The 27,120-nt window shown below is 41.7% G+C and overlaps 1 protein-coding gene across 1 annotated transcript in view; it reads right to left on the bottom strand.

Moving 5' to 3' along the window:
* Positions 1–9,369: 9,369 nt before the first annotated feature.
* LEPR (leptin receptor) overlaps positions 9,370–27,120 on the bottom strand; it is a 204,665-nt gene continuing 186,914 nt past the window's right edge. The window contains exon 18 of the mRNA XM_030207748.1: positions 9,370–11,719. Coding sequence (XP_030063608.1) covers positions 11,630–11,719 — 90 coding nt within the window. The 3' untranslated portion in view covers positions 9,370–11,629. The remainder of the gene's footprint in view (positions 11,720–27,120) is intronic.

The raw sequence follows: 27,120 nt of genomic DNA, 5'->3' as shown, positions 1-27,120 counted from the left end.
GCCCATCTCCCGATTTGTGTTGGAAGATGGGCGCCCTTCTCCTTCTAAAATAAGCAGGCAAGTGACCCAGTTTCAGGAGCGAAACTATAGGTCAGTTCTGACTTTTGGCATCCTTCTCCTAATCTTAGAGGGGCATAATCGAATAGGGGTGCCCATTTCTAAGGGCTGTCATCTCCGGGGACGGCCCTGGGAAGGGGCGGAGCCAACCATATTATCGAACAAGATGGGCGGCCATCTTTCGTTTCGATAATACGGTCGGGGACGGCCAAATATCAACATTTGGGTCGACCTTAGAGATGGCCAGCATTGGTTTTCGCCAATAATGGAAACTAAGGGCAGCCATCTCAAAACCGGCCAAAACCAAGCCATTTAGTTGTGGGAGAAGCCAGCATTTGTAGTGCACTGGTCCCCCTCATATGCCAGGACACCAACCGGGCACCCTAGGTGGCACTGCAGTGGACTTCATTAATTGCTCCCAGGTACTTAGCTCCCTTTCCTTGAGTGCTGAGCCCCCCAAAACCCACTCCCCACAACTATACACCACTACCATAGCCCCTATGGGTGAAGGGGGGCACCTACATGTGGGTACACTGGGTTTCAGATGGGTTTTGGAGGGCTCACATTTACCACCACAAGTGTAACAGGTGGGGGGGGGGGGGAAGGGCCTGGGTCCTCCTACCTGAAGTGCACTGCACCCACTAAAACTGCTCCAGGGACCTGCAAACTGCTGTCATGGAGCTGGATATGACATTTGAGGCTGGCATAGAGGCTGGAAAAAATGTTTTTAAATTTTTTTTAGGGGGGTTGGTGACCACTGGGGGAGTATGGGGAGGTCATCCCTGATTCCCTCCGGTGGTCATCTGGTCAGTTCAGACACCTTTTTGAGGCTTGGTCCTGAAAATAAATGGACCAAATAAAGTTGGCCAAATGCTCGTTAGGGCCGCCCTTCTTTTTTCCATTATCGGCCGAGGGCTCCCAAGTGTTAACCACGCCCCAGTCCCATCTTTGCTATGCCTCCGACATGCCCCCTTAAACTCTGGCCGGTCCTGCGACGGACTGCAGTTGAGGGCGGCCAAAATCGGCTTTCGGTTATGCCGATTTGGCCGCACCTGAGAGAAGAACGCCCATCTCCCGATTTGTGTCGGAAGATGGGCGCCTTTCTCTTTTGAAAATAAGCAGGATAGTGCCCATAATGCAGATTTCAAATGAAAGAATCCAGAAGTATCACTAGGCAAGGATCCACAGGGCCTGCACCATGATTAAATTTGATAGTACTTCGAATATCTAGAAATCCCCATGAAAAAAAGGAGCTATGGTTTGAACAATACTTGTACGGGATGCTGCTCTTTCCAAACTTGTTTGGAATGGCCTCCCTCTTCTACTTTTCTCTCCTACTGATTCCAATTTTTTCAATTACCTAGCCATGCCTCTAATGGAAACTCCAAAGTCCCATAATGCACATTGATTCAATTACTAAGCCATGACTAGCCAAGAAACCTGCATCTAAGAACTAGGACAAATGGCAAATCTGTAATCTGCCTCATTTTTTTTCATTTGTACTATATTATATTCACGCTTGTTATATTATAAAATACTTGTAAAGTTGGCTACAGTTACCATAAATAGTATTGGCCTGATCACTCTTCATTAACGTTGCCCCTTTCTCATATGTGGTTTGCAACAGCCTCCTAAAAGAACAGGCACATACAAGTGTTTTTAAATATAAATCTTTAATAATAAACAATATTTTATATTCAAACTGTAGATACAAAATCACTCTGCCATTATTATAAACACAGGTTTACAGTTGCAATCTGAAAAAGCTGGAGAACACATTAAAAACCACAATTTAAATAACTGAAATGCCCCTCAAGCAACAGACCTACATGGAGCAAATTCACATTATTTGTAGGGGGAAACCCCATTTCCATTCCTTTTGGAATGGAACAACATACAACAACATACAAAACATACAAAATGTTTGTGCTAGTATATTCTTAAATTACTGCTTTAATGTCAGTCACAAAAATATATATAAAGATAATAGATATTCATTTTTAGTTTTGAATGAACTGCACCATTCCAAAAATACATTTCAGTATTCCATCTTTAATTTTTTTTATATAACACTTTACAAAATTATATGTCAAGCTGTCAGTTGAATGTACATAGGTGTCATATTTCTGTTAAGCTCATCCATGATGTCATTAAGCTGTCTGCAGATCGGCTAAGCTATTGGTGATGAGGATGTAGCATTATATATCTTGAAAATACATGGCATTTATGAAGTCATAATATATACAAAACATAAGATACAGATAAATTAGGCTCTACAATGGCTGACTTTAGAATCTGGTCTCACAATCTCAAATGACTCAGAAACCTTCAAAAAAAGCAGTTTTTGCCAGATGCTGCCACTTTATTTGAATAACCCACCCACCATCCCTGACCCCTCCAATTACTCTACTTTCCATCATTTCTCCATTTAATATCCTCACTAGCCGTTAAGCCCATTAAAACGGGCGAGATTTCCAGCAATTCTCCTCGCTGCCGCTCCCGCCCCCCTCCGTGCCCCCTGCATTGACCTGACAGCGCCTCTCACCTCCGTGTGAAAATGCTGCAGGCAGCAGCAGATCGCTCTGCTGCTGCCTGCAGCGCTTCCACATGGAGGTGAGAGGCGCTGTCAGGTCAGTGCAGGGGGCCCGATACGGAGGGGGGCGGGAGCGGCGGCGGGGATGGGGGGGAGGGTGGAGGTTGGTGCGCGCGATGTTCATTTCCAGGCTCCAGCGGCAGCTTCCGACAGTTCGATTCCCTCTCTGTTCCGCCCTCTGACGTCATCACGTCTTGACACGAGGGCGGGACAGAGAGGGAAGTCTCTACTGCGCATTTGCAGGTGAGTCGGTCACTTGCCATTTATATGTTTGATATTCTTAGGAAGTCCTCAGGGAGCAGACTGCTGAGAATGAACACATATAAGTCAATTTTCAGATGAGAAACATAAAGAAGGAGGAGGAAACAGTGAGTTGTTTGCGGGTCTATTAAATGGAGTCATCAGGTAAAGCTTTGAGTGATAGTGTGAAATGGTACATTTTCAAAGGTGTATTCAGTTATCTGTGCAGGCCAAAATAGGGTTAAGCAGGTAGAATGGCTGAAATTCAGTATGTAGAAACTGACCTGGCTAACATACATTTTTTAGATACTGTCACAATACACTAATTTCCACTGGTTGCTTACTGTTTTAATAATTAAATATAATTAGGAAAATTAACATGAAATATTTTTTGACTTCAACAGATTTTGCATTATTATAAAATCATAGCTAGTATGTCTTAGAAACATTTCTGAGAAAATAAGACTTCCTAAGACAGAAATCACAGGGGTGACTTGGCACTTCCTGATTACTTCTGGGTACACTCCAGCGCTACAAAAATAAATATATTTTTGTAGCGCTGGATATGATGGTGCGCTAGGGGTGGGAAGTACAGCTCAGTGGTACTTCCTATTTAGTGAGCGGTAAGTCCATGTTGGGCTTACCGCCGCTTAGTAAAAGGGGCCCTATGTCTTACCTGATAATTTTCTTTCCTTTAGTCACAGTAAATGAATCCAGAGATTTGTGGGTTGTGACCATCTACCAGCAGGTGGAGACAGAGAGCACTGAACTGCAGTCTTATAGAATGGAATGCTACTTGGTCAGTCACTATTTCTTATAACAAAGTAGAAGGAAACAGCATTATAACATTTTTTTCTTCCCCACAGGGAAAAGGGATAAACAAAGAACTGCAAACATGAAAACTGATTACAACAGGCCATCTAAAATGTAAAAATGCAGCAACACGGTCCAACTGAGAGAACTAACCGATAGGATCCACTGGAAAAAACAGGGTGGGCCTCTGGATTCATCTGCTGCGACTGAAGGAAAGAAAATTATCAGGTGAGACATAACTTTTCATTCCTTAGCAATAGCAGCAGATGAATCAAAAGCCTTGTGGGATGTAGCAAAGCAGTCCTTAAGGAGGGTGGGATCTGGAAGCTCCCACAGATAGCCCCGATACTCCAAAAGATCCCTCCGACCGAGCAGAGACATCCAAATAATAGTGTCTGGAGAAGGTATGCATAGAAGACCATGTTGCCACCCTACATATTTCCTCCAGGGAGAGCAGATGGGCTTCCACCCAGGAAGTCACGACAGCTCGGACAGATGGCATCCGGAATCCGGCTGAAGTATATTATGCAGGAAATATGCAGACGCAATAGTGCCCATGACCCAGCGAGCAATCATAAATTTGGAAGCCACATTACCCTTTTAAAGTCCCGAGCAAAGCACGAATAAATGATCTGACCAACGGAATTAGTGGGTCACATCCAAATATTGTAGGAGTACACGGCGAACATCAAATTCCAACAAAAAGCAAGCAGGAAGAAACAACGGAAGATTGGGATGAAAAGCAGAAACCACATTAGGAAGAAAAGACAGGACTGCACCATCAGCCCCTCAGGAGAATCCAGAGGACCTCAACAGAACAAAGTCTGGAGTTCTGAAATCCTGCTTAGGGAGATACTTGGATCACTGATTAAAACTAGGCTGCCCTGGTTGATGGCACCTGACCCAACCGGAAAGAACATTTAGGGTTCCTTTAACTAAGGTGCGCTGAAAAATGGCTTGCGTTAGTGTAGGCCCAGGTTTTGGACGCGCGCCGATCCATTTTTCAGCGAGCCTGTAAAAATGGCCTAGTTTTTGCAGAAAATGGATGTGCAGCAAAATCAAAATTGCCGCACGTCCATTTTGGGTCTGAGACCTTACCGCCAGCCATTGACCCAGCAGTAAAGACTCACACCGTAACCGGGCGCACGTCCGATACGCGTGTCCGAAAATTAGTAAGAAGACCCCTTAGACTTGTCCTCGGGAAGATGCTGAGTCTTGAGTCATCCAGATCCTTCACCAACATCGCAAAGTCCCCACCAAACAACAGCATGTTCTACAAAGGAGCTTAATCAGCTGCTGTTGGAAGTTGCATCTACTGCCCAGTGGCGCAACCACAGCAAACGATGGGCTGTGACTGCGAAAGACATCAGCTTCGCCGACGCTCAAATCAAGTCATACAAGGAATCTGCCAAATATGCCAGCCCCATCTCTACATTATGGTAACTCAGTAGGAGGCTGACCGTCAGATTCCAGGAAGAAATCCGAAATCTGTTGCATCCAGCCAAGACATGCCCTAGCAGCATATGAGCTGCAGATAGCTGCCTGTAGAGAGAAAGCACTTCTGAACTAATGGAGGAAGGCTCTGTTGAACCCACCAGTTGAGGCTAAGTTTGGCTTGGAGGATCCAAGAGAGATGGAGATGAATGGCTGAGAAGGGCGTGCTGAAGATCTGCTGGACTGAAACTAGTACAAACTGCAATGTTCCCCTTGTGAAATGTTGAACCTTTAACCCTCTGTTGACCGTTTTGAAGTTCAAACTCAGGTGGAAGGAATCTCCCTGCTTTGGAACTACAATGTAAATGAAAGAACTTCCTGTTTTCCAATCACAACTTGGGACAGCCTCTACCGTGCCTAATGAAGATGCATTTACCTGGCACTGAGGCTGAAGCTTGCATGGATAGTCTAAGAAAAAAACCTGCAATGGGAAAACTCCAGTGTGGAATCCTACTTCAATGTTTCCAAGACCCAGTGGTCTGAAGAAACATTGGACCACTCCTCACGGCACCTGGAAAGACGTCCTGCCACTATGAAATCCGAGGAGTGAACTGAGACCCCACCATTGGAAGGTGTAGGCGGCAGCAGTAGACCTGGAGTTGAAAGCCAATTTCTTCCTGACATCAGGAAAGAAGACTTGTCAATGGTAAAGTGGGAACCCTGAAAGTGAGACTAACCTTGCCTGTAGCACCGAGCTGCATGAAACATAATACGAGACGGACAGCATTTAAGAATCTGGAGGCTGGTCCCCTGGCAAGCATTGACACTTCAATTCCCGTAGGTCTGTAACCAACCTCCTTAGACCTTCTCTAAACAAAAGTGTACTCCAAAAAGGTAGCCTGCTACATGTTACGTAGGAGCCACATCAGCTGCCCAATGCTAAAGCCAGAGACAGCTTCTTGCTGTGAGAGACAAGAATTGGTTGGCATGGCTGTGAACAAGAACTGGCTGGCAAGACTGCACCTTGGAGTTATCAAGCATGGTGAAGAGCCAGCGGTAGTGGGGAAGCAGAACATAGTAATTGTACCATGGTTCAATATGGAGGTCATGCTACAAGGTGACTTGAACCAGCCACCTTTGGATCGCTGGTCACACTCACAGTGTGTCGCTTAAACCAGGAAGCTATTCATCCACAGTAAAGTAGGACTACAATAGCAGTAGCTGTCCAACACTATGAAAAGGTGTCAAAGTGCAATTAAAGCAGTTAAAGACACTACGTCATACAGTTAGTGGTGCCATTGAGACAGCAGAGGCTGGAGTTGGTAGGCAACAGTGTTACCCAGTGGCAATGTACAAAACCAGACAGCAGCACTGTTGCGGAAAGGCAACACAGCTAATCTTTAGCACTGAAGCGGAATGTTAGCCATCCCAGCCATGGAAAGACTTGCCTGTCCGGGCAATCAGGATGGGAGAGAGAAGTAAATTATCTCCCTTTGAAATAGAACTGAGAGCCACAATTGCTAATATTATGCCCAAACTAGCTGTGAACCAAAGCCCTGAATGTTGAAAACCAGCCATCATCCAGAATAGCAATCCTGTTGCTCAAAACACTGTAAACACTGCAACTGGAGACCAAGGTAGTACAGAAGGTCCCACTCATGCAAAAGAAATTCCACAAAGGAAATGAGAAAAACTGGCAGGGTGCTAGTATTGTACTTATTTATTTACTTAAGATTTTTTTTGTCAAATAACAGCCCTATCACAAAAAACTGAAGGGAATCCAAGCTGCCAAAAAGAAAGGCAGATAAGGAGAGGAACATGAAATAGGCTCTTCAGATGACCTAACACCTATGTTGCACTGCACTGCCCTGATGCTGTTCGCTGGATCCCACATCATGAACAACAATTAACCAACTCTGGAACTATAAGGAAAATTAGAACCTCACCACAGGCAGTGTGTGGTATTTTGGGGACTGCTGCCACCAACTAATCCATGCTAGGAAATGCAGCTGGACCAGCCCAGGTGTGAAATGTGTGACCTAGTTGACGCTGAGTCACTGGTCCGAGATCTCTTGCATCACCATCTAAGGATTCATAGAGACAGAAGAAGCGTGCTCAGGAGAGTAAAATTAAACCTGTGATGGGCCTTGGAGATAAGCCCGGGCAACTCTCTGGAATAAAATACCCGAACTGAGGTGGAAGTAGCAGGCTTCCCCAGGAACAGCTCACCAGCCGAAATAGGGTCAGGTGAGAAAACTGTCAGCCTTCTCATCCCTGGCTGAAGCGCTAGCAAAATGGCCATCAAAGTACCATCAGCACCATGAGGGGATCATCTTGCACTTCACTCGCATTGGAAATGAGCGAGGACTCCACAAGCGCAGTCCTTGGACACCGATAAGAGCCTGCACTGCTGGGCGGGCAAACACCTGATGCTGCTTGCCGTTTCCCAGAGTGGGAGCAGAATGAAAGCACTTCTGCAGCCCTCCCCACGAAAATGAAAGTAAAACTGCGGGAAGCCGCACAGCAAATAAATGAAATTGAACACTCATCCTGAGGCACTGCCAGGTGTCCTGCCTGCCACGTTACTGCTGCTGGAGGCACACAGCTACCCTTACCACTACCAGCATTGATACTGGGAGCCCCAGTATCTCCCCTGGGCTGAAAATAGAATGCCCAAAGACCTGGCTTTTTTTAAAATTAATAAACTGGAGTTCTACTGCACTGAGGAATGAGAATGGAGAAGGGCAGGAAAGGGCAGAAGGGTGGGGGAGGGACCTGGTATCACCAGGTGTACCTCCTAAAGGTGACACTGCTCAGCTGCACACCCTATGGCTTTACTGAACTGGGAGATCCAGAACGAGAGCTGCTAACAGATGACTCCAGGAGCTCGTGAGAGACTGTCCATCTGCCTGCTGGAGATAGAGAATACTGATTGACCAAGGAGCATTCCATCCTATAAGACAGTGCAGTTCAGCGCTTTCTATCTCCACCTGCTGGTAGATGGTCAGAACCCACAAGTGTCTGGATTCATCTGCTGCTGACACTAAGGAACACAGCTTTGAGGTCACGGACTAGCTGCAGATATAAAATGGGTTTTCTCCTGGATTACCATGTAGAGGGAACTGTTAATCAAAAATTTGTTGAATATTAAGGAACAACTACTATTCTTTCCACCTCACCAGACTTCCCAAACAAATATCAGGGTGCTAAACAAGATATTTGAAATATTACTTTCTTCCTGTACAAGATCTTCTACAGACCTCCACGATTTGCACAATTGAGGCCAACATAATTGTTGAACTGGTGTACAAGGCTGAAGCATTCAGATAAGCCCAGGAAGTTTTCTTATGCTGATTCCCCTTTCTCCAGGCCCTTCCACTATTCTTATTGTCTTTTCTTCCCAACCCCAAATGTCTTTCACCTTGCCACTGTTATGATTCTGCTAAGACAGGCAGGGGAATGACTGGGACTCGCTTCTGATTGGCCTGTCAGGGATTGAGCTGATGTCTGAAGCTTCAGACGTCAGAAGCCAGATCTATTTAAACTAACTTCTCCCTACAGCCAATGCTTTACTGTTGATTCCTGTCAGCTGAGCCTATTTCCCTCTTTCAGTCTGTGCTAGTAACACTCTATTTGTTGGAGTTTGCTTACTCTTCTTGTTGCTTGTAGTTTCTGTGTGTGCTGGTTGTTCCCAGCATGTGCTTGATTGCTTCACTATACTGCACCTGTGTCTGTTCTCTGCTTGGCTGGTGTTGTGTTGCCTGTGGTAAGCTCGTCCCTGCTTTGTTTGTTTAGTTCCCCTCTCCTCAGTATTAACCTTTTTTGTGCAGAGTTTGGTATTTGCCTTCTGTAAGTCCTGCCTCTGTTGGCAGCCTCTCTGTCCCTTGTAATCATTCCTGTTGTTTGTTTGAGTTTCCCTTTCCTCAGTGTTAACCCTTTATGTACAGAGCTTGGTATTTGCCTCCTGTAAGTGCTGCCTCTGTTAGGCAGCCTCTCTGTCTGTTGTAATCGGTCCTGTTTAAGTTTCCCTTTCTTCAGTGTTTACCCTTTATGTGCAGAGCTAGGTATTGCCTTCTGTAAGCCCTGCCTCTGCTAGGCAGCCTTTCTCTGGTGTCTGCCTTATCCCTTTTGGTACTCTTCTGTACCTGCTTCTTTCCTGTCTTTATTTGAGAGCAGCCTTTTCCTTCAGCCTGTTTTTCCCTGTTCAGCCATTCCTGTGGAGCTTTGCTCTTGTAGAGTCTGTGTCCCATTCTGTCCTCGGCTTTCCCTTTCCCCTGTGGGCTTTGCCTCTGCTATCTGTGTGTCTGTGTACCCTTGGTTTGCATTCTCTCCCTCTGATCGTAGTCTGTACCTGCCAGCTTTTTGTCTGTCGCCCTTCCCTTGTGTCACTAGCTAGCGCTGTGTGCGTTGCATGAGTTCCAGTCTCTTTTGGGACCCCTTGTTGTTCTTTTTCCCTTCCCTAGTGTATGACTCGGTTCCTGTTTGGCCATGAGGCCCGTACCCTTGGACTCTGTACGAGTGGGTTCCAGTTCGGCAGTGAGGCCCGCCTGAATGGTCTAGCTCCCTTTTCTGCTGGTGCTAGTTGATTGTCCTGAGTGTGCGGGGCTTTGTGGCTGTGGTATTGCATAGCGCCTGTTTGGTCTACCCTAGGCCTTGGCCAAGATCATTCCTAAGCCTTGGCCTAGGCACAAGGGCTCATGAACAGATTAACAGCCACCTCTCCTTGGGTCTTCTCTAGTCCCATCACTTCTTTTTCAATCTTCTCTTTTTCTCTCCTTCTATCACCATCTCTTTGCTTCTTTTCCTCTTTTGAATATCTCTTCTCACCATTCTTTCCAGTTTTCTACCTTCCTCTATCACCACCCACTCTCAGTCCTTCTAGTCTTGTATATCACTGCATCTAATCCTCCAATTCCTGCTCTCCACCTCTCACAGGCCCCAATCTACCTCTCTTAACTTTAATTCTAGTATTCCATCATTCTCTCACTTTCCGAAGCCCCTACCAGAATCTCTCCCTTCTTCCCCCTATGACTCCATCCCTTCACCTCTCAATCCTTCCATCTCTCTGCATCAGTCTCATCTCTTCATCTTTCAACATCTCTACATCCCTCAATTTCCTAGTATTCCATCATTCTCTCACTTTCCGAAGCCCCTACCAGAATCTCTCCCTTCTTCCCCCTATGACTCCATCCCTTCACCTCTCAATCCTTCCATCTCTCTGCATCAGTCTCATCTCTTCATCTTTCAACATCTCTACATCCCTCAATTTCCTAAACTATGTCCCAATTCATGTCATCTCTCTCACCTCTATCTCCATCTGCCTAATCAGCTGAATTCCTATTACTCTCATCTCTCCCACCAACTCGAATCTCTGGGCTTTCTCCTGTTTCACCTCCCACTGCGTCTATACCTAGTCCTTTCTCTCCCGTCCCTCATTTTCCACTAGTTTGATCTCTCATTCTTCTTTTTCAGCTCAGTTCTCCAGTTATCTTTCTGCACAATAGACCTTCATTCTGGACCCCCTCCTCTCCTCACTACATTCCCAGATCATCTCTTTCTCCCCCTCCCCCAACACTTTTCTTTTCCCCTCACCCCACCATTCCTGGTCCAGTGCTCTACAAAAGGAGCCACATTTTACAGGCAGATCTTGCAAGTAATCTAAAATATACAAGTACCCTGCTATCCATATAGCAGAATTTAAACTGTGCAGGAGACTAGACAAAATTGAGCACATTTTCTGCCTGACAGCAGGGACAGAAACAGCAAAGAAAGTGAGAAAAGTGGGGGCCGGACCAGGGATGCAATGAATGGGAGGAAAGACCGAATGGATAGGGGATGTAGCCTTTCCTCCTGTCCACTTCATCCCTGGTCCAGTCCCCACTTTCCCTCACTTCTCATTGCTGGTTCTGGCCCTGCTGCTGCCAGGAGGAAAGATGGGGATGGGAACGAGGAGGGCTGAGTTTGGGGGTTTGGTTTGGCAAACATTTTTTTGAAACCTGTACTATTAACAATATTCTTCAGACTATCAACTTTCCATTTTCTTGGCACTGTAGCTTTCTGTTTTGCTCCTATTCTTTGGTCCTGCTTTTCTAAGATAAACACATATTTTTTTAAACATGTATATTACATGTTTATTTATTTATTTATTTATTTTGGAATGCAGGCTGTGCACCTTTTATGTTTGTGTTCCCCATTTTTAAAAACTGACTTCTATGATTCTTCTATTATAATCATGATTTGTATGTATAACTATGATGCAATATAAGTTGCTTGTAAGAGTGACAATTCCCCAATTTATGTAAATTCAAATATAAAAATAGATAAGTATGAGGAATTGTCTAATGAGTTCAAACATTAACATCACCTCAAGAATAAAATAAAAATTGGAGTAATAAATGAAATCTTAATGATTTTGTCTGCTTTAACTGTAAGAGGAAATACATTTTTTTTTGCTTGTACTGATAAAATGTTTTTGCTTTACAATACACAAGATCATTGAGATTTACAAATATCTTCATACCGGGTGTCCGTACATGAAATAATCCCTGAGAAAAAATGCTGGATACCATATTTTTCATGAATCTGAAAGTTACAAAAGAAATAAACTTTGATAAAAATGCTGCTTAAAAGAGGAGGTGACATTTTGCACATTTTAAAATTAAAACATTTCTGAGACATACAGTTTAAAAAGCATCCTTTCCAACATTATGCACTGAATATTATAATGTGGAAACTGTTGTCCTATCAGGCTTTAATTATAAATGGTATAACCCTAGTTGTACCAGTATATGCTTAAGTATTCATTTGCAATACTTACGAAAACATATAAATTTTCATGTCAAACTGTACTCCAAGAAAATTACATTTTTGACCTTCTAAGGAATTACGTTATAAACCTCTCTTTTTCCTGGATCTTCTGTTCTAGTGGAAACTGTCTAAAACTGTGGCACATAGGATAAAAAAGCATTTTTAAATGGGGTTCCCACTTTATTGCTAGTTTCCATAATTGTTTTTGAATCTGGCAGATCATTCTGAAGAAACTCTACCCCTTTATACAACCCATCAGTTTGAAAATGATAAACCACCCTAGGATTTCCCATAAGGTAACTAGCATTTTCATTTTGTTTAATTGCAGTTAGCCCGAAATAATAAAGGTCTCTTTCAGGACCTTCCCCTTCAAGAAAGTTTTCATTTGTATCCGATGGTTCTGAAAAACCTTCTGAAGAAGCAGTTGAATGCACTGAAATTTTGCTGAGCTGATTTGAGGGTGGGCTTGCTAAGGTTCGATATTCCTGATTTTCCATTTCCCACATAATGTTATTAGAAGAACCTTTGGCTAGGGGATCATTACCCAAAAAACATCTGTCAACTGGGCTGCTGCTAGTCCTCTGTTCCTGCTTAGAAAGACTGCCTGACTGAGAGTTATTCACAACTGCGGCATATTTTATGTCGGACTGCCATAAACTTTCTTGATAGACTTTGTCACCATGATGACTCTCAGAGAAACAATTGCTATTGAAAAGACCGCTAACACAAGCTGAGTCACTATCAGAGTCCTCAGCCTTTGCAAACATGGCAAGCTCTGCCAAGTCTCTTTTGTCTTCGCTTTTGAATGCTTTAGCAACAGTGATGTCTTCAAAAATGTTTTCTGGCTCCAGGAGGTAGGGAGGACCAAATGCCAACGTTTCATGATGCTTAATAAAAAGATGTTCAAGAGTTTCAGGCTAAAAGATAATAGGTTATATATGTTGCTGTTATTTTACATTTTTCCTTATTTTTTTTCTTTAAAGAAACATACATCAAGAGAAATGGGGATTAGAGAAAGTTGAATGCTTTGTATATTTTAGGGCAATCTGGAAACATATAGCTAGATACAGATTAGCACAACATATGAACTTCAGACGGAACATCTATCATAAGAAGTCTCATTTACATACACTATGGAGATAGGAACTGAGATGGGCACGTCTGGACATACTCAATTCTCCCATATTCTATAAAAAGCTCTGCAAAATGGTCCAACAACATCCCCCGACATCAATATCATGACCCCCCCCCCACTCCCAATACTCTCCCTCTCTACCTTTCCCCCTCAGAACCCAATCCCCCTTCCCCCGGATATCCACACACTCTTAATACAGGGTTTCTGGGTGGTCTAGGGGGAGCAAGAGTTATTGTAAATAGGATAACAAGCAAGGAGAGCTCTTAGAGATTTAAATACATTTCATTACCATCTAAGAAGGAAACACTAAATAAATCACACAATATACCATATAAACTAAAAGACATTTTTATATTAGGCTAATATCCTTAATACTTTAGCAAGTTTTAAATTATTGAAAAACTCAAAAATACTAAGCTGGAGTCAGCAGACCAGCAGCGAGAAGGGTGCTATCCAGTCTTTTGCATTGATTGTCACATGTATGATTATCTCTCAGTTGGTGAATGGTTGTATGTGTGTGTCCGAATAAAAGAGCTCCTGGCTCTCAAAGAATGGGTCCGTTCTCTTGAGGCTAGAGTAGCAGACTTGGAGGAGCTGAGAGAGACAGGAGGTACATTGAGACCTACAGGGATGTTGTAGAGAAATCCCACCTCTAGACTGGTAGCCCCCTGTGCTACCTTGGAGGAGGGAGGTCTCCTTGAAGGAGAGCATCACCCTGGTGAAGTAGGAAGTACTCCTGTAGCCAGGACCTGCCCGCCAGTGGATGTACTATCCTCTTGCACCGAGGACATGTCTCCAAGTTCTGCCCAGGAGGGAAGGGTTAGGATAGCTGTTATAGTTGGTGATTTGATCATTAGGCATACAGATAGCTGGGTGGCTGGTGGATGTGAGGATCGCCTGGTGACTTGCCTGCCTGTTGCGAAGGTGGCAAACTTCACACTTCACCTAGAAAGGATTTTAGATAGTGCTGGGGAGGAGCCGGCTATCCTGGTACATGTGGGTACCAATGACATAGGAAAATGTGGGAGAGAGAGGCTCTGGAAGTCAAATTTATGCTCTTAGGTAGAAAGCTCAAATTCAGAACCTCTAGGGTTGCATTTTTCTGAAGCGCTACCCATTCCACGCGCAGGGCCCAAGAGACAGGCAGAGCTCCAGAGTCTCAATGGGTGGATGAGACGATGGTGCAGGGAGGAGGGTTTTAGATTTGTTAGGAACTGGGCAAAATTCTGGGGAAGGGGGAGCCTACTCCGAAAGGATGGGCTCCACCTTAACCAGGGTGGGACCAGGCTGCTGGCACCGGAATTTAAAAAGGAGATAAAGCAGCTTTTAAACTAAAAAATGGGGTTAGGCTGACAGTCGCTCAAAAGCGCATGGTTTGGAAAAAGGTATCTTTCAAAGATATCACCAAAACAAGGAAGATAGGGTATCTCGATAGTGAGGTTGCAAAAGAGACCATAGTAGATCAGGTGATTTTAAATAGAAATCAGACAAAAGATTGAAAATTAATACTGTCAAGTACTGAGCATGATGTAAATAGGAACAACAAACATAGTTAGAAATGTCTATATGCAAATGTCAGAAGCCTAAGAAATAAGATTGGAGAGTTAGAATATATTGCATTAAATGAAACATTAGATATAATAGGCATCTCTGAGACCTGGTGGAAGGAGGATAACCAGGGGGACAATGTCATACTGGGGTACAAATTATATCGTAGTGATAGGATATTTGTGGGCCTTGATTCAAATAGATTGAAAATTCTGCAGGAAACAAAACACATCTTGGAATCCCTATGGATTGAAATTCCATGTGTAAAGGGGAAAAGGATAGTGATAGGAGTGTACTACCGTCTACCTGGCCAGGATGAACAGATGGATGTAGAAATGTTAAAGGAAATTAGGGATGCTAACAAACTGGGCAATTCAATAATAATGGGTGATTTCAATTACCCCAATATTGACTGGGTAAATGTAACATCAGGACACAGTAGGGAGGTAAAATTCCTTCCAATACGTTAGCGTTTAACTTTCAAAAAGGAAACTATGATAAAATGAAAATAACGGTAAAAAAAAAACTTAGAGGAGCAGCTGCGAGGGTCAATAATTTACATCAGGTGTGGATGCTGTTCAAAAACACCATCCTGGAAGCCCAGGCCAAATATATTCCGCGTATTAAAAAAGGAGGATGGAAGACCAAACGACAGCCGGCATGGTTAAAAAGTGAGGTGAAGGAAGTTATTAGAGCTAAAAGAAAATCCTTCAGAAAATGGAAGAAGGAACTGACTGAAAATAATAAGAAACAGCATAAGGAATGTCAAGTCAAATCCAAAGCGCTAATAAGGAAGGCAAAGAGGGACTTTAGAAAAAAAGTTTGTGTTGGAGGCAAAAATACATAGTAAAAATGTTTTTAGGTATATTAAAAGCAGGAAGCTGGCAAAAGAATTGGTTGGACTGCTAGATGACCAAGGGGTAAAATGGTCAATCAGGGAAGACAAAGCCATAGCAGAGAGATTAAATAAATTCTTTGCATCGGTCTTCACCGAGGAAGGTCTGGGAGAGAGACCGATGCCAGAAATACTATTCAAAGCTGATACTTCTGAGAAACCGAATGACATCTCTATAAACCTGGAGGATATAATGGGGCAATCTGACAAACTGAAGAGTAGCAAATCTCCTGGACTGGATGGTATTCATCCCAGAGTACTGATAGAATTGAAAAATGAACTTGCGGAACTATTGTAATATGTAATTTATCTTTAAAATCAAGTGTGGTACCTGAAGATTGGAGGATGGCCAATGTAACACCAATTTTTAAAAAAGGTTCCAGTGGAGATCCGGGAAATTATAGAACAGTAAGCCTGACATCAGTGCCGGGCAAAATGGTAGAGACTATTATAAAGAACAAAATTACAGAGCATATTCAAAATCATGGATTAATGAGACAAAGCCAACATGGATTTAGTGAAGGGAAATCTTGCCTTACCAATCTATTACATTTCTTTGAAGGGGTGAACAAACAGGAAATACATATCTAGATTTCTGGCCTTCCCAAACCACACTGCTTTGAACTCTGTAAGTGGTGTAGATCTCCATATATAAATAATAACGTTCTAAAATTGCTATTTGCATATGTAGCCTCCTAAAATAACCCTCCTCCCAGTATTTTATTTAATTAAATATACAAGACTCTGTAAGGAACAAGAGTGACATATGAGATAGTCTGCCTTTGAAGATGTGAAAAAAATAATAGAGAAAAGTTAGCCCATGAAGCAGTCCCTGGGTGAAAGGCAGGGTTTCCTGATTTATGGTGTTAGCACACATTATTGATTTGTTTCCTGTGGTATACCTGGAGATTAGAACCATTTCTCAAGCTAGTCCAGTCTGGTTTTCAGGATATCTACAATGAATATGATGAGAAAGATGTATGCAATGGAGGCAGTGCATACATATCTTTGTGAATAACCTAAAGACCAGACCTACCTAAGGGTATTCCAGGCCTGACTTGAGAAACACTGATTAGAGTCTTGGTCTTCACTGCCCATCCTTGAGGGCTGCCAACAGGCAGGTTTTCAAGATAATCTTATCTGCATGAGAGAGATTTACATGCCTACTACCTGCAATGTATACAAATCTCTCTCATGCAGATTCACTAGAGAGATCCTGAAACCTGGACCTTTCGGCGACTGTAGAGGGTTGGAAGTGAAGACCAAGGGGTTAGGGTATACCAGAATGTTGCATTTAGACTGAGCTATAATATTTGTAAATTGTGCCCTACATATTGCTTCCTTCTGTGTACTTTTCAGAGGGCCAAGAAAGAAACTTCAAAATGAAGCTAATCTAGCACCCTCCCTATATATTATGAACTAGGTACAATCATTCCACTCCCAGTGCCTCATTGGTTTCACTAAGGCCCTAAATATTACATACCGTAGGACAGCAGCAATGAAGGATCCTATATGTCAAATAATTATATGTATATGTTGTTGGAATGTAATTGTATTTTACATGCATTGCCTGTCACCTATTATTTCTCTGTGATTACTCTGTGACCTCTGATGTGAATTACTTAGAGAGGTCACACAGCTATGCAACTTCCTGTGGGGGTTAGATGCAGCAGATGCAGCACATGGAGCACATGGAGCTCATGATCTCTCCTAACCTGAGAGGATCTATGGTGGTGTGAGCATCCATTACCATCTAAGCACATGGAAGGAGCTGATAATACAAATGTATAGTAATATGTATATATAAGCCTGTCTGATTATAATCTAACTGCAAACTGTGAGTAAACAGATGTTTTGTTACTTCAACTTTAAAGTGACTCAGCAGTGAATTATTCAGGGGTGAATGAGAGAGAGATGAAGAAAGAAATTAACATTTCTAAAGCTGAAGCTGTGTGTACTAAAATCTGCTAATTATTTACTACAAATAATCCAACAAAAGGGTTATGGGCCCAGGGCTCAGGAATTGAAAAAGAAGAGAAATATTACCAGGCAGAAAAAAAGGCCACATTTTTCTCTTAAGTTTTAAAGGAAAGATTCAGTCTGTCTCTCTCTCCCCCCACACAGCAGACAGAAGGCTAAGAAAATGGCTGAGGGAGGAAATTCACCATTTTTCTATTCTCTCAAGGTGCCTAGATTAACTGAGTTTAATTATCAGCAGTGGGAACTAAGATTCATATGTCTCCTTCGAGCAAATGGATTAAAAATATGCTTAGATCAAGACAGAACAGCTGAAAATATGGCTGAATGGGACAATGCAAACTATTATGTGAAGTGCATGCTTTTGGAAGCTCTCTCAGAGAAACAAGCCATATTAGTGGAGGGAAAAGATACACCAAAGGACATTTTATATAAACTGAGAACTATGTATGCAACTACATATGCAAAGCAGCAACCAATTTGGTTGGCAGAGTTGAATGAAACCAAATTAAGGGATAAAAGTAAATGTAATGATCACATTATGCATCTTATGTCTTCATTTCAAAAGCTAGAACTTTCTGGAATTCCCATGTGTGATGCATTGAAAAGAGCATTTCTTTTTACCTCACTATCAAAGAAGTTTGATGTTTTTAGGTCTGTAAATGAGGCCATTGAAGGGCAATCTTTTGAACAGGCAACATCAAAACTAAGGCAGGAATGCATAATAAATGATTCTGAGGAGATGTGTTCTCAAAGCAAGTCAGAGAGAAATGAAACAAATTTCTTGGCAAAGAACAAAGAAAGGCGGAGCTATGGGAAAACTCCACCCAAGGGCAAGCTGATTTGCTACTCATGTGGAAAGGAGGGACATGTATCTAAATGGTGTAAGGAAACACAAAACACTCCCTCTAGCTCACCTAAGCCAATGGAACTAAAGAATTTTCAAACCAGGAAATGTATGAAGGACAAAGATAAACACAAGGGCTTTCTAATGGCAGAAAAATCTTTGACTATGGTAAATAATAATTCAAATGAAAGTACTTGGATTTTGGATTCAGGGAGCACATGCCATTTAACCAATTGTAAAGATTTCTTTCAGGAAATGTGTCCAGAGGAAGGTATTCTTAAAACTGCAAACGCAGGGACTGCTAAGATCCAAGCAAAAGGTATTGGATTCTTAAAATGCAAAGTGTCTAATGAAGTTAAAGAAATTCCTGTAAGTGATGTCTTGTATATTCCCCAAGCAGTTTGCAATATGCTTAGTGTATCTACATTAGATAAGAAGGGATTTGTGATTCATTTTGAAAACAGTAAGTGCACAATCTCTAAAAATGATGAAGTGTATGCTGAAGCTTTTATGCATAATGATGTTTATAAGCTGAACATTTCAGGTGAAGCCTCACATATGGCGCAAGTAAGGAAGAATGATGGTAAATGTAGTCTGGAAATCTGGCACCGCCGCCTGGGACATCGTGATTCTAAGGTGATCCAGGATCTTTACAGTAAGCAACTGGCCACCGGCATTCAGATAAGTGCAGATGCTGGTAATATGGAGAAATGCATAGACTGTGTTACTCAAAAAGGTGTGAGACCCTCATTTCCTGCATACACAGGAAATAGGAGTAATAAAGTGCTGGACTTAATACACAGTGACTTATGTGGACCGTTTAATATCCCATCATTGGGAAATAACAGATTTGTGCTAATATTCTTGGATGATTTCTCTAGATACTGTGTGGTCTATTTGCTGAAAGAGAAAAGTCAAGTCACAGACATGCTGAAGAAATACGTAGCCATGGTGAGCAATAAATTTGAAAGAAAACCAAAGGTTCTTCAGACCGACAATGGTGGTGAGTTCACTTCACAAAGCATGCGCACATTTCTAGAACAAGAAGGCATTCAACATATCACAACAGTAGCTTATACACCAGAGCAAAATTCTGTTGCAGAGAGAAAATTTAGGTCACTTGTGGAAATGACCAGATGTATGCTGTCAGATAGCAATCTCCCTAAAAGACTATGGGGGGGAAGCCATTCTCACAGCAGTGTACCTACAAAACAGAATGCCAACTAAAGGCGCTGAGCGCACACCACATGAGACATGGCATGGTAGGAAGCCAAACCTGTCACACATAAGAACATTTGGAAGTACAGCATATGCTCATGTACCAAAGCAAAGAAGGCATAAGCTGGATTCCACAACAGAAAGGGGCATTTTAGTTGGCTATACTCCAGGACACAAAGGATATAGAATTTTGAATCTGAAAACTGGCATTGTTGGCATAAGACATGTTACATATTTTGATGAAAACAAAAGGGTTGATAAAGGCTGGATTATCCCAGATGAGCCTTATCATCCAGAATATGAAACTAGAACCATAATAGACATGCCAGTGTATATAAATGCCATACCAAGGCAGATGTCTGAAAGCAACTCATCTGTATCTAACGAGGAACAGGCAGAGGAAGCAGACACAGAAAGGATCATTGAAGAAGACAGTACAGTTGGAGAAGGGGAATCAATTGGAGAAGAACTCTCAGATTTAGAGGATGCGGAAAGGTCAGACCAACCTGTTGTCAGACGCTCATCCAGGGAAAACAAAGGTGTTCCACCCCCAAGACTGTCTTACCTAACAAAGTCAGCAGAAGCTCAAGAGCCCTTAACATGGGATGAGATTGAGAAAATGTCAGCAGAAGAAGCTGCTGAATGGCGTAAAGCTGCACAAGAAGAAATTGATGCATTGGATAAAAATAATACTTGGATTCTTACAAAATTACCTCCTGGCAAGAAAGCTATAGGATGCAAATGGGTATTCAAGTTAAAAAGGAATGCACAAGGAAAAGTGGAAAGGTATAAAGCCAGATTAGTGGCAAAGGGATATCTTCAAAAATATGGAGAAGATTTTGATGAAGTGTTTGCACCTGTAGTGAAACACACGACAATCAGAACACTTCTGAGCATTGCAGTCTCAAAAGGCATGCAAGTCAAACACATTGATGTGAAAACAGCGTTTCTTCACGGAGATATAACTGAAGACTTGTACATGGAACAGCCAACAGGTTTCATAAATACAAAACAAAGACAGCTAGTGTGTAAATTAAACAAAGGTCTTTATGGATTAAAGCAAAGTGCAAAATGTTGGAATGATAAATTGCATGAAATATTGACAAATTTAGGATTTAAGCAAGGTGAAGCAGATAAATGCTTGTACACTAGGTGCACAAATGGACAATATGCATACATTTTAGCTTTTGTTGATGATCTGCTCATTGCAAGCAAAAGTGAGCAAGAGTACAAGGACATTGTAAAATATTTAAACCTCAATGTTGAGATAAAAGAACTGGGTAATGTGTCATACTATCTTGGTATAGAAATTGAGAAACAAAATGATGGTTCTTATCTTCTAAGCCAGAAGCAGAAATAAATGAGCTTATTGAAAGTTTAGGTATGCAAGATGCCCAAGTTGTAAGCACTCCCATGATCACTGATTTTCTGAAGGATGAAACAGTAAGAGAACCTTTACCAGATAACATCCAATATAGATCAGCCATAGGTAAGCTTTTATATCTAGCTACCACATACAGGGCTGATATAGCAAATGCAGTAGGAATTTTGAGCAGAAGGGTCAGCTCACCTACCAAATCAGATTGGACTGCAGTTAAAAGGATGGTAAGGTATTTAAAGGGTACCATTGATTGTAAATTAAAGGTTTCAGCCAATAGTAATCCAAAACTAATATGTTACTGTGATTCAGATTGGGCAGGGGATCATTCTGATTATAAATCCACAAGTGGATATGTGTTTATGTATGGAAATGTACAAATTTCATGGGCCAGTCATAAACAAAGTATTGTGAGTTTGTCTTCTACAGAAGCTGAATATGTGGCTGTATCGGAAGCGTGCAGAGAACTGATGTGGATTGAAAAACTTTTGCTGGATTTCGGAATAGCTGAAAAGAGACCAATCCAGATAATGGAAGATAATCAGAGCTGCATCCGACTGTCACAGAATGACAAGGTTCAGTCACGCACCAAGCACATCGCAACGAAATACCACAACGTGCGAGAGTTGGCAAAAGAAGGGGTCATCAGTCTACACTATTGTCACACCAGTGAGATGACAGCTGACATCATGACCAAACCGTTACCCAGAGAACATTTTGTGAATCTGCGTATAAAGCTTGGACTTTGTATGAATAAATAATTGCATGACAGTAATGCATGAGAAGGGGTTTGTTGGAATGTAATTGTATTTTACATGCATTGCCTGTCACCTATTATTTCTCTGTGATTACTCTGTGACCTCTGATGTGAATTACTTAGAGAGGTCACACAGCTATGCAACTTCCTGTGGGGTTAGATGCAGCAGATGCAGCACATGGAGCACATGGAGCTCATGATCTCTCCTAACCTGAGAGGATCTATGGTGGTGTGAGCATCCATTACCATCTAAGCACATGGAAGGAGCTGATAATACAAATGTATAGTAATATGTATATATAAGCCTGTCTGATTATAATCTAACTGCAAACTGTGAGTAAACAGATGTTTTGTTACTTCAACTTTAAAGTGACTCAGCAGTGAATTATTCAGGGGTGAATGAGAGAGAGATGAAGAAAGAAATTAACATTTCTAAAGCTGAAGCTGTGTGTACTAAAATCTGCTAATTATTTACTACAAATAATCCAACATATGTCCATTTCAGAATATATAAATGAAAGCAAGTTTTGATGTTTGTATGTAGCAAAAAACAAAGTACAGTAGACCACAAATGGGACAGAGGCGTCAAAGGCTTTAAATAGAGGAAGCATTGTTTATTAGAAGACCCGACATAGCCTGAATTTCAGCGATGTGCCTGAGTCAGAACTTATATAATAAACTTTCATTTTCTGAATGACAGTGCCAGTACGCCAGCTTTGTGATTTTATTTTCCTGAATGATGTTTGCCAGTGTTTGACAAAGGAAGCACTTTATTGCATAAATCTACCACCCCGACACAGGCACTTCAGCAAAACGTGGGCCATGTTGGGTTTTCAAATATACACTGCTTCCTCCACCTTGAGCCTTTGACACCTCTATCCCATTTGTGGTCCACTGCACTTGTTCTTTATGACTTCTCGTCTGTTTGCTGTTTCCCTCTGCTCTGTCTGCATGTTTGTATGTATGTGCATGCATTGGGCACATCCACTGGACTACACATGAATGCCTTTTTAGATATGGAACTGTATGCACTATGTACCATGCATTTTAGCTCTTCCTTGATTTTGCACTGCTTTATAAAGAAACAATGAGGAGCAGAGAGCCTAATTTATTTATTCTTCCCTTTGAGCCCCCATATAACATGCTGATACCTGGTAGAAAACCTGTAAAATATAACAACCCCCCCCCTCCCCCCCCAAAAAAAAAAACCACAAGAAAATACCACTAAAGATTCATCACCTGTCCTGGAAAGAGCTCCCAATTATTTTTCTTTTAGTCTCTTTTGCTGAACACAAATTGTTATTGTGTGTAACTTTAGTTCTCTGAGTGGGCAGTCCCAGAGAGCGTTCTTTGAGGCATTACTCCCAGGATTCTATATATTGTGCCTCGATTCCGTGCGAAAATTGAAGCGTATTCCATAACAATGTGCATAACTTAATTAGTTAACAAGCTAATCAGTGCAGATAATTGGATGTTAAGCAATTATCAGCACTAATTAGCATTAATTAGAATTTATGCGTACTACTTGTTAAGCGTACTCTGTAACATGGTGAACGTAAGTTGCATAGTTGAAAAGTGGACATTGTTATGGGCATAGAATGGGTGGGTCATGAGCATTTCTAAAATCTATGTGCGTTGTTATCGAATACACCCGCTCCGCGAATAATTTAGGCATCGGGATTTACACCAGGTTTTACTTGGCATAATTGACCATGATTAAGTTTAGTCACATGGAGCAGCACTCAGCATATTCTATAATGTACACCTAAATTACAGTGTACTTTATAGAATACGCTTCGATTTCCATGTGGAAATCAAGGTGCGATATATAGAATCTAACCCTTTATGTGTGTCTACTGGCATATATATGTGAGAAAGCGTTTATAAAGTTACACACATGGGATTAGTCCTACTAGTATTTATCATTTCTATGATGTTACTAGATATATGCAGCACTATATACACAACATATATGGTTAAAAGGAGAAAATCTTTAAAAAAAATTATAGTGCTAATAACAGTAATTAACACTATAGGACACTACTTGCTAACAAACTGTCATTTGATCACCTTGGCAGAACTCACTATCAAGCCATATATTCGCTTTTTCACTTAAGTGTTGATATTAAATGTTGATCATTGAAGGAATAAGTGGTAAGACCCAGATCACTACAATCACGACTCCTGACACAGGTGTTTTGCCAAAACATGGCCCGTGTCAGGTCCTTCAATAAATTTTACATGTCAACCCATACTTGGAGGCTCATCGTGATTTTTGCATTTGTGGTGTTAAGTAAAGCATACAAGGTTGGTGCCCAATTCTACCAGCTAATGCCTTGCAAAGAACAGTCTTCTGCTTTCTGTTCCATTCAGCTCCTTTCCTGCCAAGCAGCTGCCTACAGATATCAGGAGGGGTCTGTTGAGATGAAGAAGGGAGTTGAAGTTGGAACAGACAGAACAGAGTAAAATTACTCAGCTCCCACATCTGGCTCCTAACATCCTGTGATTTTCCAGATGTTAATGCAGAGAAAGAAAAAAAGAATGATTCTGGTACCAGGAATTATTGGCACTTATCATATGCAGTGCTTCAGCAAAAAATCCTTGCTTGACATATGCAACACTGTAGAAAAAGCCTTTGCTTGATTAGACAAGAGATATTTTTGAAACCAGATGGCAGCCCAAACCGTTCAAGTGAAAACATTTTTTCTGATAAATTTTTATCCCAAAAGGACAAGAAAAAGGTAAATTCCCTACTAGGTTAAATCCAGAGGTTAATATGGATATAATGCGAATTTATTGGGTATCAGAAATCAACCAGACTCAATTAATCAGCTCTACATGAAACCATGTTTCAGCAATACAATGTCTGCCTCAGGAGTCAATATGTCTAATATGTATTGTTGGAAAACTTGTAGGTACACTATGATTCCAAATTAATGTGTGTGGTACTCTAAAAGGCAATATGTCCACTAATATTGCCACACTGGAATGCATTTCATGTGTGGCAAATCATAGTGTATCTATAAACACATCTATAGATTTTGAAGTGCTTTCTGCTACACTGCATTAAACCTAGTGCTATCCATAGAGTTTGTAGTACCTTTTGTACACCACTTTTTGTGTTTTGGACAATATTTTGTGTGGTTTGGATAACTCATGCTGTTTTAAGGATATTGTGTCCTGAAGACTTTTTATTAATAAACTAAGAGAATTTTATGACATCCTTACTTGTGGAGTTTTGGCCCCTTCCATTCCTTTTTTGTTTGTTGTGTTTTGTTTCCTTTTTTGTTGACTGTAATGATAGGCTATATCTTTCTGTGACAGGAAAAAGTATCCTGGGGGAGAAATTCAGATGGTATGTTTCTAGACATTTAAACTAGAGGGTGGGGTGTGACAATAGGAAGCAAGTGAATTCAGAAAGTCATTCCCAACAAAACATGACAGCAGTGGGGAAGGTAATATTATTATAGAAAACTCACTTAACACATGGAAAGCAATGAACACAAATACTCATAGTCTAAATAAAAAGGTTCAAGATGTTTGAGGAAGACTTGCATATTATTGCTATTACAGAGACATGGTTCAATGGTTCTCATGAATGGAATGCAAGCATACTGGCCTATCTGTTTAGGAAGGATAAGGAGAGCCAAAGAGGTGAAGGAGTGCTGGTGGTATATGTGAAAAATAGTATCAGAGTGGCAGGGGACCTGGAGAAAGGAAGAAGCTGTATGGATCATTCTGGAAAGAAAAGATGGAACCTGCATCCACATGGCTGTTATCTACAGACATACGGCACAAATAGAGAAGCTGGACAAAGATCTGATTGAAGATATGCATAAGCCTGGAATGAAAGGGGAGGCACTGTTGCTGGGAGATTTCAACTTGCCTGATGTGGAAGTCCTGTTGGCAGAATCGTAAAGAAGCATAGAGATTATGGATGCCTGTCAAAGTGCTTTGCTCAGACCAATGGTGACCAAACCTATGAGGGCAGGGTCGATGTGGGAACTAGTGCTCACAAATGAAGGTAGTGTTTCCAACGTCCAGGTGAATGCCCACATAGGCAATAGTGATCATGATATGGCTTAATATAAGAGTGAAAGCCAAGTGCAGACACACAAAACTCGAAGTACTGATTTCAGACATGCTAATTTTGATAAAATGGGGGAATACCTGAAGGAGCTTAATGCAGGGGTAGACATTGGAGAAGTGGAAGTGCAGTGGTTCAAGTGAAAGCTTCTATAAATATGGCAACAGATAGTTATACCAAGAAAATAAACAAAAACAAGAGAAACAGGAAGCCTATATGGTTCTCCAAAAAAGTTGCTGAAAAAATAAGGGCAAAAGAGGCTGCATTCAAGAAATACAGAAAGAACGCAACAAGAGATCATGGAAAAGACTACCGTAATAAACTCAAAGAAGAGAAAAGGGAAAAACAGCTAGCAAAAGTGCAGGTGGAAGAAAAAATGTGCTAAACAAATACTTCTCTTGTACATTCCCCCTCCCCCACTTTTCTATCTACAATTGTAATTCTGCCCCGCTCTTTGTGTTGTTATATGTCTTTCCTTTTGGACTCCCCTCCCTAATGATTTTAGATTGTAAACTGCCTAGATGACACATCTGTAAGCACGGTTTAGAAAGTACTGAATAAACTTGGAAACTTGGAATGGAGTGGATATTGCGCCGTTCATGGAAAAAAGAATTTATAAACAACTGGAAAATCTGAAAGTGGACACAGCTATGGGGCCAGATGGGATACCTCCTAGGATACTGAGGGAACTCGGAGAAATCCTGGTGGGCCCTCTTAAGGATTTATTTAATAGATCTTTAGAGATGGAAGAGGTTCCACGGGATTGGAGATGAGTGGATGTGGTCTCTCTTCACAAAAGTGCGGACAGGGAAGAAGTGTGAAACTACAGGCCAGTAAGCCTCATGTTGGTGGTAGGAAAAATAATGGAGTCGCTGCTGAAGGAAATGATAGTTAACTTTCTAGAATCCAATGAGTTGCAGGATCCGAGGCAACAAGGCTTTACCAAAGGAAAACCCTGCCAAACAAATCTGACTTCTTTTACTGGGTGACCAAAGAACTGTATGGAGGATATGCGCTAGATGTAATCTATTTGTATTTCAGCAAAGCCTTTGATGCTGTCTCTCACAAAGGACTCCTGAATAAGCTGAGAGGATTGAACTTAGGATCCAAAGTGAACTGGATTGGAAACCAGTTGACCGACATGTGGCAGAGGGTGGTGGTACATGGAATCTGCTCGGAGGAAACGAAGGTAAGTAGTAAAGTGCCTCAGGGGTCAGTACTGGGACCGATTCTGTTTAATATATTTGTGAGAGACATAGCTGAAGGGTGAGAGGGAAAAGTCTAACTTTTTGCAGATGACACGAAGACAGCCAACAGAGTCGATACCCCGTGGG

Source organism: Microcaecilia unicolor, chromosome 6, assembly GCF_901765095.1.
Source record: "Microcaecilia unicolor chromosome 6, aMicUni1.1, whole genome shotgun sequence".
In the NCBI taxonomy this organism is placed as follows: domain Eukaryota; kingdom Metazoa; phylum Chordata; class Amphibia; order Gymnophiona; family Siphonopidae; genus Microcaecilia; species Microcaecilia unicolor.
The sequence above is the reverse complement of the archived record's forward strand: the minus strand, read 5'-3'. Positions and strand labels throughout refer to the sequence as shown.